General features: G+C 38.3%; 1 protein-coding gene across 1 annotated transcript in view; it reads left to right on the top strand.

Annotated features, from left to right (window-relative positions):
• Positions 1-14,868, top strand: part of adam12 (ADAM metallopeptidase domain 12) — a 184,790-nt gene that overhangs the window by 72,467 nt on the left and 97,455 nt on the right. Inside the window, exons 4-5 of the mRNA XM_036592898.1 lie at positions 7,703-7,781; positions 13,544-13,620. Coding sequence (XP_036448791.1) covers positions 7,703-7,781; positions 13,544-13,620 — 156 coding nt within the window. The remainder of the gene's footprint in view (positions 1-7,702; positions 7,782-13,543; positions 13,621-14,868) is intronic.

Here is a 14,868-nt window from a genome sequence, read left to right as displayed (position 1 = left end):
TTCGCATATATATATACTTCTGTAAAATTAAAAAATAGCTACATATTAGCAAATTCAAGCAAGTAAAAGTAAAAAAGTGAATGTTTTAACAAGCAAATAAAAGGTTTTCTTTGTTTTCTGATGTGTGATACAGTGCTGTGTGGCACGGCGACTGATCGTCACTACTGACCCTCAAAAAAGGCAGAGTTAGCATAAATGACTCGACTGATTGTAAAGAGAAAATTCTCCTGGTCTTTGGGGTTTGTAACAAGGTCAAAAGTCAGTTGGGGTAAAAAGTAATTTTTTCTCATGGAAACATTATTGAGCAAAAAGTACCAGTATTCAGTTTCCATAATGCTTGAGTAAAGAACAAGTGTTCCAAAATAATACTTAAGTACAGTATTGAAGTACAATTACTTATTACGTATTTTCCATCTCCATTTCATGTTGGGGAGATTTTGTCCCCACAAGGAGCTAAATACATGGTCTTACACACATGCACACACATTGACCCAGCAGTGTGTGTCTGACGCCCTGTGAGTGGTTGATTACAGTGGTGGAGGATCACTGCAGGATTATATGGAAGTTACTTGCATAAGAACGCCGATGCTTATACTCTGAAGCTGTTTGAGCAGATGCAACCTGTCTGTTCCCACCACGCTGTCGCTCTGTGCTTGGTGAGCACTGCGCTGTCCGTCGATTGATATTCCATGCATGGAAAACTCTGTGCAATTTGCAACTCACCCACCATATCAAATTACGCCTTTGCTCAGAATGTTGATATGGCAATGTGTCAAAATTAAATTGTCAGCAAAAAACAAATTGATGCAGGGACACCTGTGTCCATTTATGTTTTGTATTTTTTTACGCAGATGCAGTTTGTATTACCTATTTTTCATTGTTTTCTTTTTTCTAGCTGGCACTGTGCTATTTATTTAATTTACACCTGTGGCAGATTGCAACAGCAGTGAAACAAATGTCTGTTCTTCTAAGGCCAAAAGCAAAATGATTTTCTTTGACCAGCAGTCTACGATTTACAGTATTTTAAGAGTCACACCCTCATCCTCATCTGGTAGGCGAAGGCCTTTTTATTATTTGTTCAGTGGCCCTATAATCTGATCATATTTTGAATGTTTGTTGTGGTCTGCCCTGAGTTTTTCCATAACTGACACTTGTTGAATGTTTGACACTTGTTTGCTTTTATGAGTCTGCATTGCTACCGTTTAGAAGCCTGTATTGTTAACAGTGATTTTGAGAAAAATTTGAAATTCCTTATTGTGGCTTGCCGTGTGTTATGTCGCTTTTATTTTGCACTGTTGGTTAAGGCTACTAGCAACTAAATCACCTGCCTCCATGCTCTGAAAAACACCATACGTAAAGGAACACACATTTTTTAATACAATTTAATAAATTTAATTTTGGCCGGACTTTGCTGGCATGAGCCTCCATGCATGTACTTGCAGACTGCCTCTTAGATATAAGATCACATGTACTATATCAGGACATACACGAAAATGCCAAGTCGAGGCCCGCAGTGCGGAGGTTGCATTGCCTCATTCACTTTTTCATGTGCCTTAAATGTCATCATGTATGTTCTGTTGTGATGTGACAGTGCCGAGGACCATGAACTGTAATCCTGGCAGAGTGGATTTGCGGATTTGTGGATTGATGGTGAGATGTTTTGTCACATAGCTGTTCTTTACTGCATCAAGCCATATAATCCATAAACCCTTATGATTAAATTCTATAATGATATAACCAGGAAAGCTCATGCTAGGTCAGCAGTTTCTGAGAAACCTGAAGTATTAGATCCTCAACCTTAAAAGAATGGTTTGGTGAAAAATGAAATGTACACAATTTTCCACTTACCCTGGATTTATTCGATGCTAGATTAGATGCGTATTTTCTGTTGTTTCTAATTTTAATGAATCTTCACTTATAAAATTCAAGATTAACAGTATTTGCAAATTGACACAAAAGGAATGTTGAACATAATCTGGACTGAATAGATCTGCATAAAGTGTGACATTAGGGCCTTGTAGTGTGTGGCTGCCTGCAGTGCTCAGCTATACAGTTTTGTTCAGTTTTATAGTTCACAGAAGGATGTACTGTGTCCTAAACCACATCAGCAAGTCTGCACGACCTTAAAGAAGGTCTGGATGTGGTCTGAACAGATAGAGAGAAGTTTTGGGAAAGTATTTATTGAAAATATTTGGGTTTTTTGAAATATTTTTAGTGTTTGTTAACAACGTTAGCCTTGAAGCTCCAGTTCTAAACTACAGGAGCCACATTTGGACACCAAACAGGTCTTGGCTGATTGGTTACATCTTGGGTAAGTGGAAATTTTAAAGTGCATACCGCTAGCAACCCGTCTCACACCCCCTGTTTTGTTCCGATAATTGACCAATTTTGTTATAGCCCATAAAATATTCTGACAATTGAAACTGTTAACACCATGACATGATTGAGAAGTGTTGATGAAACGTTTTCAGTAGGTGCGTTCTTAATGTCATTGTGCTCTTAAATATAAAGGTGTCAAAGGGCTTCTCTTGGAGTGATGGCATAGAGTAACCAGTTTTGGTTCCATTGAGAACCTTTAAAAAAATGTTGTTTTTTTTTTTAAAGAAACATTTAATAAATGAGATGGATGAATGTGAAGAGTGTTTTAAAGTTTAAAGAACCTTCAACCATTCAAGCCAAGAACCATTTAGGAGCCTTTATTTTTTTAAGAGTGTAGACTATGTTCCCTCTGTATGTTCTGTTGTTCTCTGCGTTTGCCTCCAAGCTGAGTGTTCCTGCAGCTCTACTGTGGTTAAACATAACCTCTCCATGCTGCTTTTTAATACAAATCCTACCGTGGTCCTTTTTTCCAGAATTTGACCCCTAAGCATCAGGGTTTTAGTTTGTAATATTAATCCCTAATCGCCCGCATTAGGCCCGGGCACTGCGTCTTTTCAGAGGCGTCCTCCTCCGCAGAGCGATTTCCCCATGTTCCCGCCTCTCTTGGCGCTGGCAATGAGGGGAGTCGCGGCACGTTTGGGATTGGGATTCGGGGGCCCTGTCACGCTGATTCCTTCACCAGCACATCAAAGCCTTTCGGGGAAGGGCCTTTGAAGTGGCTCCAAAAAACAACGCACGGCTCCCTCCGTCACCAGCCGCGTCCAATGCAGGAGAATGGGAAGCGGAGATGTCATTACTGAAGGACAGCCTAATAGAACGTAACCGTAAATCATTCTTTTTTCATTCCCTCTGTCAATGACCATGGAAGTAACAGCCCACATACTAGAGGCAGGCGTGCTGGTGTATTTCACTGATATGCTTGCCCAAGGTCTAAATCCATCCGGCAAAATCATCAAACGGATGCCAAACCGCAGCTTTGTCTTTAGAATACAAATATCTGTTTACATAAGCCATTGTACGTCTGAGGAATGCTTATCTATATTTAATATTTTAATTACAGATTGCTTGCTTGGAGCCAGATAAGGAATTTCAGAAAATACCAAGTGCTTTTGTTAGTACACGAATGCAACTCTACTATAAGGGCAAAACGAATGCCTTATTTATTATGACATAAGTCTGTCTATAAAGGTTTTAATGTTAAGACATACCCTGAAATGCCAAACAATGGCATTAATAATAAAGCATCAGTGCCAATACCTGTATTGGTATCAGTACCAGAACTAGCACTATTCAAGTCGGTGTTCATATGCAGTAGCATATTAAAGACTAATCAGGTTTATACTGAGGGGAAAATATCACAATACCAATAATTAGTGTATTTGTGACAATAAAATAATTAAAGTGATTGATTAAAGAAGTTAATTAAAATTTTAATTAAAGTATGTTGATCAAAACATTTTTTGCAGGCATTTCCCTGAGAAGTTCTGCCTTGCAGGATCTCCCAGAGGTTAGTGGAGCTGGTTGGCCACATGTTTCACAGCTTTTGATCCAACTCCTCCCAGAGCAGTTCAGTTGGGTTAAAGGAATGATCAGGCCAAAGATAAAATGTACACGTTTAAACACCCATTACCCTAAATGTAGATGATCAAGATGTGTGAAATTTGCACCTTTAGGTTTGCACAGCAGCTAAGTAATGGAATAATATGACATGGCAAGCATTTACAAAATGTTTGTTTTTCATCTATGTCGAAAACAAATAAATGTGTGTGATAAACTCTCTTTCCTCTCTCAGAAACAACAATGTCAGCCACGTTAGTGTGGAAAATAAGACAAGCCTTTCGCAGACATTAAATAACTCACAGTCGGTATTTACCATCAGCCTTAGTTATTCAGAATAAGTGGTTCATTATTATAATCTCCTTCCGGTATTTTGTGCTTTGAGAGGGGAAACTCCTAGAAATGCATATGCAGGAGTCAAAAGCACAAAAGAGCTGCAACCCTCTCATCTTATTACAAACTAAAGAGCCACTGCCCCCTTTTTGGCAAATCCAAACAGCCACTTTTTAACTCCAAAATACGTTTTGCGACTGCACAGTGTTTGTAAATCTGCCCCTTAGTGTTTCTTTAAAGGGAAACTTAATGTTAGGGCAACTTTTGTTGAGAGGACACAGCTTGTGAGTGGTTTCTGACTTTTGCACAGCACTGTGTGTATTTTAATCTTCAAATCCATTCATTAATTCATTATGCATAATTTTATTTTGTGCAGTGTTGCAACAAGTATACAAATATGCAGTGATTACAACAGAAACTGATATTACAACATAACTGCATCTGCTGGGGATGGTATCAGATGGTAGATGGCTTCAGTGCATCTCTCATTAAATTTAATGAAGCATTGTTCACTTGAAAACAAATAAACATAGTAAAGTTAGGAAAGCTGTGGATTTGTTGTATGTTGTACGGGCTGAAGTAGCAGTGCTGGCACTGATCCTGACCCACAGCTTTCTCCAGGGACATCTAAATGCACTTTAAAGTAACTTAACTTTCTGCAGTAAAAAGGAACTAGAGCAACACACACACACGCTCATTCACACACACTCTGGCATACACGGCCGTCCCAGCAGAGCCATCTGCTAATGCTGCTGAGGTGATTACATTAGGATTTCATCATGTCAGCAGCATGTCCAACACGGCACACTTCCGTCTCCTCCAGCGCTGAGTGCGCTGTGGCAGCCTCCACCACACACACACACACACAACCACGTCATACTCACGCTAACATGTATACTGCGGTATTCACAGGTGTGTATTTTTGTCAGAAGCGTGAGTGGCATGTGTGCTTGTTTATCTGTCTGTGTGAGTATATGCAGATATGCTCGTAGTTGTCTGAATTTGAGCTACAGGCTGCTTTGCTGCTTGTTTTTTTTTCTCTCTGATCAGGACACACACTGTGTCCCATTTCTCCTCTTTATCTACATCTTCAAAAAATCCACTACAGTCTCCACTCTCAGACTGACACAATTCCATAATCTGTTCCTCAAATATGTGCCAATGTAGAGAATATAATTACACACTGCAGTAAAAAGTATCATTCCCCAAAACTGTATATAATCTTTTTTTTTCTAAGTAGTTTTTCCCTACAGTCAATCTATGATGTTTTCAATAGGTTTGTGAACCAAAAATAGGCATAATTAATTTGGCCTTACTAGTCTTGAAAGGCCAGACAGGATCTCATATTGAGAGTACACATCTGGGAACATCCTGTTAACATTGGTGTTGGTTCGTGCTGAAATCCGCTTCATACAATGGTATGCCCCCACGTTCCTCTAGTCTGTGCTCTTTTAACGTCTGGAGTACAATCGATAACACAAGCGAAACAAGCTGCTCACAAACAATGTGGCTAGAGAAACAGGCTATCTAGAGGAACAAACTAGCTAGCAAAGAACTATCAGTAGCTCAAATTCATTCTTCAAAAATATCAGAAATGCCCTTCAGATTAATTCTGTCAAAGTTGTGCTCAATAATGGCATTTCATGGCAGTTTGTAGATCAATTTCAATTAGCTATAGTTGCCATGTTATTATGACTCAGGGTGGGTACAAATGACTGGTGAAAGACTTCTGCATTTAAGGGTTAAGATAAAAAGAAAAGGAAAGGAAAGATGTAGCAATCAGTAGTGTTGGGACTGCATGAGGACAACATGAAGGAAAATCAAGCTGTGTCACCTAAATCATCAGGGAGTGCACTGCTTACAAAGCATTTTGACAGCAGAAATGTTAAGGCTGTGCCACAAGACGCAAACTTTTCATCAGACCCAGATCCATAAAAGCCAGATCACAATATAACAGATGCATTTGACTTGATGAAAAGCAAGTTGAAAGATTTGGTCTAAAAGCAAAGGCAAGGCAATGCGTCTCAAAGAAGTAGCCCCAAATTCCAGGTGGTACAGTCTTCAAAAACCACCATTGTGGAATGAACGTTTTCTTGAGGCACGTCAGCTTTTTTCTACTAAGCCAGAACCACGTAGGGCTTGATACAAAACCAAGGTGAGAGTTTGTATGTGAATTCATGTGTGTAGCACATCTATACACAACTAGATGGACTCAAATGTCAGTGTACATTATTCTTAGTCAAGCTCTTACCAGAACACATTAGTAAACATGTTAAGTCAGCCTCAATAGGCCTGCAACACAAATATAACCTTTTTAACACACCACATTCAAACAGTTTGATCAACAGTGAAATGTACAAACAAGGTCCACTGCAGCTGCTGTGCTGTTTTCTATATGGACTAGAAGTTGTTATTGCAAGCGCGTGTGTTCCTTAGATCCTGCTGAGCTTTATGGCTGTTTCTTCTCTAAATGATAAACTCTAAGTGACTTACGAGACTTGTGTACTCATAGCGGCCCTGCTGGAAAAACTCGAGACTGCTTAGCAGGAGTTCCAAAGCCACATCCACATGCTTTACATATTAAAGAAACGTGTTTTCCATCGTTATAGTGTAGGCGCTCTGGAATTTAGCGCTAGATGCAATGATGTATTAGATTTTCGTAATTGCACATCTTTGAATATTTAATATTATTTAGCAAACTTAAAAAATTAAGATAGATTAAAATTAAATTAGTTCTCTGTCAGTTCTCTTTCCCAACATGGCAATTATTGCCTTTGAAGCACGATCAGTATTATTACATTGATTCAAAATCATACAGTTCATAAAATGGCAAATTATATATAAGAGAACTTTTCAATTTTTGCTTTTGTGTTTTCAGCAGACAGTCTTCACTTTGTCATGACACTAAAGAATCAAGTAATTAATGAGAAGCCAAAGACCTAACTTTTACAGATATATATTTTTTCTGATTAATTTATCCCAACAGCAAAAATGTTTCAGCATAACAGAAGCATCTAGTATCCTAGTTATGTCGCATTTGTATATATTATGTACATTAACATACAGCAAAAATATGCCAACCTATACAGAGTCCTGTATTGTGTCTTGCTGATATAATTCCATTTACAGCAATCCAGCATTTGATGAAGTGCTGGCGCTTGGCATTATGGACGTTTCTTGTTTCAGTGTCTGCTTTCTGCAACACAACCACTTTTCATGTGTTCTTACAGCAATTCCTATTTAGGAAAGGCACTTTTCTGACCTATTAAAAAGCACTGATGCAATGACTGCGTTTGTAAGTGTGTGTATTCATACCTGACTGCTTGCCATGAAAGCAGTCCTCAAAGCAAAGCCTGTTTTAGGCCAAAAAGTCAAGCCTTTGATGGGTATGTATGTGTATATAACACTTTGGTTTGTTTGTGCTCTTTTGCAGGGGTCTCTTCAGCAGCAGTTACACTGAAACCCACTACAGAGAGGATGGACAAGCTATTACTGACACTCACAACACTACGGTAGGGTGGACGCCGAACAGCTAGTTGGATAATTGAAGCTGCATTTGACTGTTCTTTTTTTTTTTGCTTCAGATGCACATACAGTTGCATGCAACATATGCCAAGTGACATACTTGGGTTAAGTTCAAGAAAGTAAACTATTTTAAATTTAAAGCACTGTTACTTTATTTATCTAGTCCACTGATGTCTTTATTTATCCTTTCTTTCTATCTGATTTTTAAAAAATAGAAAAAATAAAATAGTAATTGTGGTATGTGCAAAAGACTGGACACCCAGTTGGCACTCAGTTATATTGTTTTGTCTTAATTGACTTGTTAAGACTGGTTAGGCAAGTCAGATATTGTCAGTAGAAATTGTCAGCCAATGACAATTCCAGAGCTGAATAAATTCTCTGACTCTTCAAACTTTGTGCTAACAACTCTAAGCAGGTGGCTTCTGAAGGACCTCTAAATACAGCTAATCAATGCTTGCAAAGCAAGTGAAGACTATAAAAAGATATCAAAGCACCTCCAGCTTGCAGTTTCTACTCTCCAAAATGTCATTAAGACGTGGCAGTCAAGGGGAACAGTAGTATAGAATTCAAAGAAAGATCTGGGAGACCAAGAACACTCAGATTGAACATGATCTGCATGGAAGTTTCATCAGAAGAAAACCTTACTTGCAATCTCTTCAACATCTAGATAAGATGTAGTTAATCAGTAAAGACATGTTTCAAGTCTGAAATTTGCTTCTCTGTTTTTTCACTGGAGCTACGAGGCTAAAGTAGGTAACAAGTAATGGAAGTTTATGGCTGCCCATTACCATCATGCGAACTGCAGGCGTAAATCATCACACTTACCTCAATTTTTGACTTTAGTATACTTCAATAGATAAAAATGAACAAAACATTCAGGCTTCAAAATTGGTACTGCTAATGTTTTTATTAGTGCTGTTAAAGTTAACATGTTAATAATGCATTGAATTTTTTATGATGCATTTTCCTAACTTGACCCTTTGAACCATCTATGGTTTCACAGGCTGAAGCCCAACCGCTAAAGTGAAGCCTGTTGCTATGACTCCACAACTCTCTTGTTCAATTACAGCTTTTAAATGGCGTCATTGATGGTTCCCCTACTTACTTCCAGCTAGTGCATTGGTAAATTTATTTATCACTGAAGTACAAGAAGTCTAGAGCACTGTTTACAACCAAAACATGAGCGATGCCAGCAGTAACTGTAATTCACAAACTAAAAAAAAGCAACTGAAAAGTGGAAAGGAAAGTTACCTGTTAGAGCTGCCTTTGTAACAAGAACACACTAAATGCATGAATGAGAAATAGAGTGTGAGGGCTACAGTAGCAGCGGGGTTGAAATCAATATATGTTGGTTGGAACATGCAAACACTGTTGTGCTAGTTGTGGGTGATCAAAATTGGGCACTTTGTTCACTCAATGGAAATCATATCACATTTTAACTATATTTAGCATGGCTATTTGAGATTTCTTCACAGTTTGAAATAGTTTGAGGCAAGAATTTGATGATTTAGGCCTGTGGTTTACATGGTGCTATTGCGTGGCTTAAAGCTTCCATTGCATGTTGGCTGCATTAACTTCATAGCTCCGGTGGAAAACTCATAGACCTCATCCTTCAACGCTGGTGCTGCTCCAGGTCTGCCATAGAGTTTGCATGAGGACAGCGTGTTGACTCCATTGTCAGGCCTCATTTGGGTCATCTCATGAATTCTGTGGAGTTATATAATTAGACCAGCGCACAAAGTAACAGCTGACAGACTTGACAACATGTCACCTTCCTCCTTCCCCCATCAAATGCTTTAGACAGCGTGCTGATGTTCATTCATTGCATGTAGCCCTGATTTCTGCTTTCATAAGCCTTTCAAAAGCACAATAAGGAGAGCTTTTTTTCCTTCAAAGCCGAACAGCGGATTGAAAAGATTAGTTCGTTAAATGGAGGTGAGAGCAGTCTGACAAGCCTTTGGCAACAGCGGTTGAAAAATGGTTTGTAATATTACTTTGAGTTCCTTTTTATTTGCTCAAAGCACTGACAGTGGGTTTTTTGTCACTTATAATTGAAAGTGTGTGCTTATGTAAATAGGGAGAGAAGAGAAGAACTGACAGATGAGGAAAAAAACAGCAAAATGAGGATATTCACCAGACTTCATGTGTTGACGTGGCCATAGCTGCTTTATAAATCATGATATACTGTCTATAAGATTACTGACTATAAGATTACTGTTTAAAATCAGTACATACACAGCATCACCAGTTTATTGATGGTGACATGAAGCTACGCAAACGTTGGCATGATGACAGCATTACCGATGAATGGATGATAATCAGAGGACAGCTTTAGCACTGTATATTGTTTATTTAAGGTGGAAAAAGACAAGATGGCGCTCTTTTATTTTTGTTGTGTGATAATGGGTTCCTCTGGAATTCAGCACGAAGTTTGACATTAATGGCTTCCAAAAAAATAAACATCCGGTTTATTTCACCACTGCAGTTGGCGGCAAAAGTTTGGAAAATTGAACTCCTGACAGAACGTTCCACTTACCTCTGCAGTCTGTGGAACGTTGCTTCTGGCGGTGGCAGAATTTTCTGTCATGGCTCCTTTGAAAACAATGCAATATCCGGTTTGCTGTAAAGTGCCTACTGCCAGCATAGAAACACAGCATAATTTGTACCTACACTCATTTAGCATTTTGTCAGGTACACTGAAAAAAGAAATTTAGTATAAAATTACAGTAATGTACTGTCAGTTCTTTAGTAATTCACAGTTTAATTGTATAATTGCAGTACTTTACCATATTGATTTTTTGATGTAGAGCTCATCATATGTTCTATATGTGCACCACACAGCTGTCTGAGGGCCCTCAGTTTTCCTATGTAATGTGAAGATGTGGGCAAACACTACAAATCTATCTAGCTAGCTTCTGGTTTCAAATGCTTAAATGTCCGTACAGACTGTTACATAGTTCAGAGATCAATCACACTGCTTTTTTTCACAACAATGCAGTACTGTTTAACTATCACACCCAGGGCCATAACAAGGATCATATTCATTCAGTGAGGTTCATTTTGCAGAAAAATGACCTGCATCACATATCTAATAAACTACTTGATGAATTTTTTGTATTACATCTACTACCAATTTAGGTTTTCTTTTATTCAGATCATTGCTTTTCTTTCATTTGTTTATTTATTGTCCCTCCATAAACTGATATTACTGTTCCAAACAGGTTAGACTCCAGTTGCCATGCTCAGTTTTAATTTGGTACTTGTTTAATTATATACTTACCCATTTATTTTCAGCTGCAAATACATTTTGAAACCTATATATTTCTCTGTCTCTTTCTCTCTCTCTCTATTTCTCTCTGTAGTGATTACGAAAAAAGCATAAATTAAAAGTATAACAGCCTATCTATGCCGAACCCCAGCTAACAGGAAAGTAGGCTCCTCATACAGTTAACCAGACCTAATACACCCAGATGTACCTGTTGATTTTTTTTTTATTATGTCACATTATACAATATCATCAATATACTAGTTGTATTGATGTTTCAAATGGTTGTAAAGTTGTTTTTGAACACAACATATCATGAACAAGCCAGCAGCGATACTTTCAGTTTTAAAAGACTTAACTGAAGCACAAAACACCATCATGGAATACTAAAGTATGTAAAACGCATTTAAATGTAATTCTTTACATTTCTTTACACTATATAGGTGCACTTTGTAGGTTGTACAGTTACTGACTGTAGTCCTTCTGTTGCAGCCACCATCTATCCCATCTGTTAGTTGAAAGGGACCACCATAGGACCACTACCACCCAGATACTCTTCGGGTGGTGGACCATTCTCAGCACAGCAGTGATTTTAATTTGGTAGTGACATGGCAGTGTGTGTTGCTCTGGGGTGTGTGCTGCTTTTCCATTGATGGATGAGTTTGAGGGCTGGCTGATAAATACAGTCAGGAAACCCACAAAGTTTGTCTATATGGTAGGTATTTCTTATAAAATGGCTAGTGAGTAAGTGTATCTTCAGTTCTTCGTAAGCTAATTGTGTCTAGCACTGACGCCAAATGCTTAGGAAATGTCAGTATTTGCATTGGTTCTCCTACAAAATCAGCTTGTCATGAAAGAAAGATGGCTGAGTATTACTAATACAAGCCCCAGACTTTACTCAGCAGTAGCAGTGTATTATTTAGAGGGGCATTAGCTGAGTCACCAGCAGATATTTTCAGATGTGGACGTATATGGATTCGGTCGCTTAAATGTGTGTGTGTGTGTATGTGTGTTTGAGAGGTATATCGGGGAATTTGTTTTCTCTGTAAACCAGTGCAGGAGACACTTCTCCTGTTGGCAGTGTGGGTGGTTCTTGTCTTTAGGAAGACCAGTAGCAGTACTGCACAGGCCTTCCAGGTCCAGATGGTCAAACTTTACTTTTTACAAACTTTACTGATTTCATTTGTATTTTATTTCATTTCTGGTGAAACAAATAAAATGAATTAAATGGCCCATATCCTACACTTTTTTTTCCTATTTTATTTTTTCCCTGAGGCCCACTGATAAAATCTGTGTACACAATAATGATCATAATTCATTTTAACATCACCACTTTTTGTTTATTGACAGTGTTTTTTGTTGAAGTGTTCACAAGCCCATATGTTGATTTCCATTACAGAAGCATGCCAGTCTTTTATGTAGCAGCATCTGAGGGATTAAAGGTGGACATTCAGTTGTGTTTTTTGGCTTTTGTGTTTTATGCACAGATATTTCTCTGGATTCTCTGAATCTTTTGATGATATTATGCACAGTGGAGGATAAAATACCTAAAATCTTTGTATTTGCTAATTGAGGAACATTGGGCCTTATTCACTAACCGTTCCTAAGAAGAAATTTCTTCTTAAAATCCATTTAAGCAGTTTTCACAAAGATTCTGATGTTCACCAATGTTTTCTTATTTGGGATTGGTTCTTAGGTAAGAACTGAATCTACGCACACACAAGAGCACAAAGGAGCGAACAGTTCGGCAGTTTAAGAACACATTATGAATCTGAGTTTTTCTGAGGACCTTTCCAAAGAACAAATTTAAGAAAAAAAAACTAAGGAAGATATTGGTGATATTGACCCATCACACTTGAACTGCTGGATTATTCACTGAGACAATTTTTGGCAAAGTGACCCAAGCATGATTGCATCACGTAAGATATTATTCAAACATTTCACAATGTTCCCAGGCTTAAATTGCCACTTTCTCAACTTTTTTGGAACATGTTGAAAGCAACAGTTTTAAAAGTGAAGAATGAGCTTATTATGACCTGTTTAGCTGTTGGTACCACGCAAGAAGTTCACATTCTGTCCTTCATTCTCTCATTCCTTTGCATTGTTGTATGCTTAGCTTTCTACCATAGTTGCTAGCTTTAAAAGATAATAAGCTTCGTACACTCGAAAAAGGCCTTTGGTGGTGTTGTGATAAGTTGGGGAAGGACCTACTCAGTGGTAGTGGCTATGATTAAATTGAGAATTACTCACACCATCTGGCAGCTTCACAGTCCTTGTTCCTTGGACCATCATTTGACTGTCCTTGAACCCGTGTTCACAGCACAGCACGATGTTTATTGTTCACTGTAACAGTGCTGTTGACTGAGGGTCTACCAGATCCAATGATTGCCAAGCAGAGATTGGTTAAAGGCAGCACTTAGCTAAGGGCCATTTGCCTTGGCTTTCAGTGATTGACCCAGGTTGTTTCTATTTTTTTTTTTACAGATAAACTGCTATTACCATGGCAAGGTCCAAGGACACACCCACTCTGATGTCAGCCTCAGCACTTGCTCGGGTCTCAGGTGAGAATGACATCATTACTTTTGCCTCCCTGCAGTTTAATGGACTCTGAGTGTTAATTGTCGGCCATTTTGAAAACCCCATTTTTCAAGGTCTTTACAACACCATAAAGGAGCAGCCTGAGTACTTTAAGTGTGTGTGCTTCAGTAAGAAACGTTATTATGAACCTATAGTTGTTGAACATTTATTGCTCCACATATTGTCTCCCATGGGCCTGTTGTCTCTAATCTATAAAGGCGTATTTTGGGACAATAAAACTGACAGAGTGAGTTAAACCACCGTTAAAGCCTGTACTATCATCCTCTGCTTAATCGTCCATGCCGTAAGTACACAATGTGATGAAAAGCATTTAACATGTCATGAAAACCTTTGGTAATGCAGTAAAATGTAATTACCAAGAACATTTGGTCGTAGTAAATTTGCCGTAAAAGGCTGACCAGCCAAATAAGTAAACATTAACTGCAAGCATCAGGAATTCCTCAGTGGCAAAGCCTGCTCTCCAAGGACTTTTCTTCGTAATTACACAAAGCTTTTTAATGAAAGCTCATCATGTCCGAATCGGCCTGTCGTGGAAACCTTCAGGAAGACAGATGTGAAGACCGTGCTTCATATGCTTGTGCTGATGCAGTTCAAGGCTGGTGGAAATATGCTCCTGCTTTTTGTTGCACGCAGTAGTTTTCTGTGGTGTGGATGCCAGAAATGGAATTTGAAACTCTAAAGAGTCGCAGAATGTAACAAACTCAGAATCTGTTAAAGTATTTCTGCATAAAACCCTGAGGGGGTCTAAGGAGGATTTTACAAAGGACAGTTTAATACTGAGGCCTAAAACCTCAGTATTAAAACCTCTGCCTTTTAATCTAATCTCCTCCTTTAATGCCATGATTTCTCAATGCTAGTGTAGCATTTATTTTGATAAATGTAGTTATACACTGTTAGAAATAAAGGTACTGTGCATATTTTTCATTCATTAGGTTACAAACAATGTAAATGTACCCTCAAAGGTACAACAGTGGTTTTATGGTCCAAATTGTGTACCTTAAATAAGTTTTTCCCAGGTGCAGGTGAAAAGTATGTATTTGTACCTTTTTATAACCTAACGTTTTAAAACAGAACAATAAAGTAATAAGCCTAGAGATGAGACGGGGAATGTGGAGTCAGTACAACTAACAATATAGGTAATATATAATTTCAGTGGATTATGGTACAATTATGTTCCCTAAAGGTACTGAGATGTAAAACCAGTGATAGTT

This window comes from Colossoma macropomum, unplaced genomic scaffold (assembly GCF_904425465.1).
Source record: "Colossoma macropomum unplaced genomic scaffold, Colossoma_macropomum, whole genome shotgun sequence".
NCBI classification, from domain to species: domain Eukaryota; kingdom Metazoa; phylum Chordata; class Actinopteri; order Characiformes; family Serrasalmidae; genus Colossoma; species Colossoma macropomum.
This window is presented reverse-complemented; position numbering and strand designations above follow the sequence as displayed.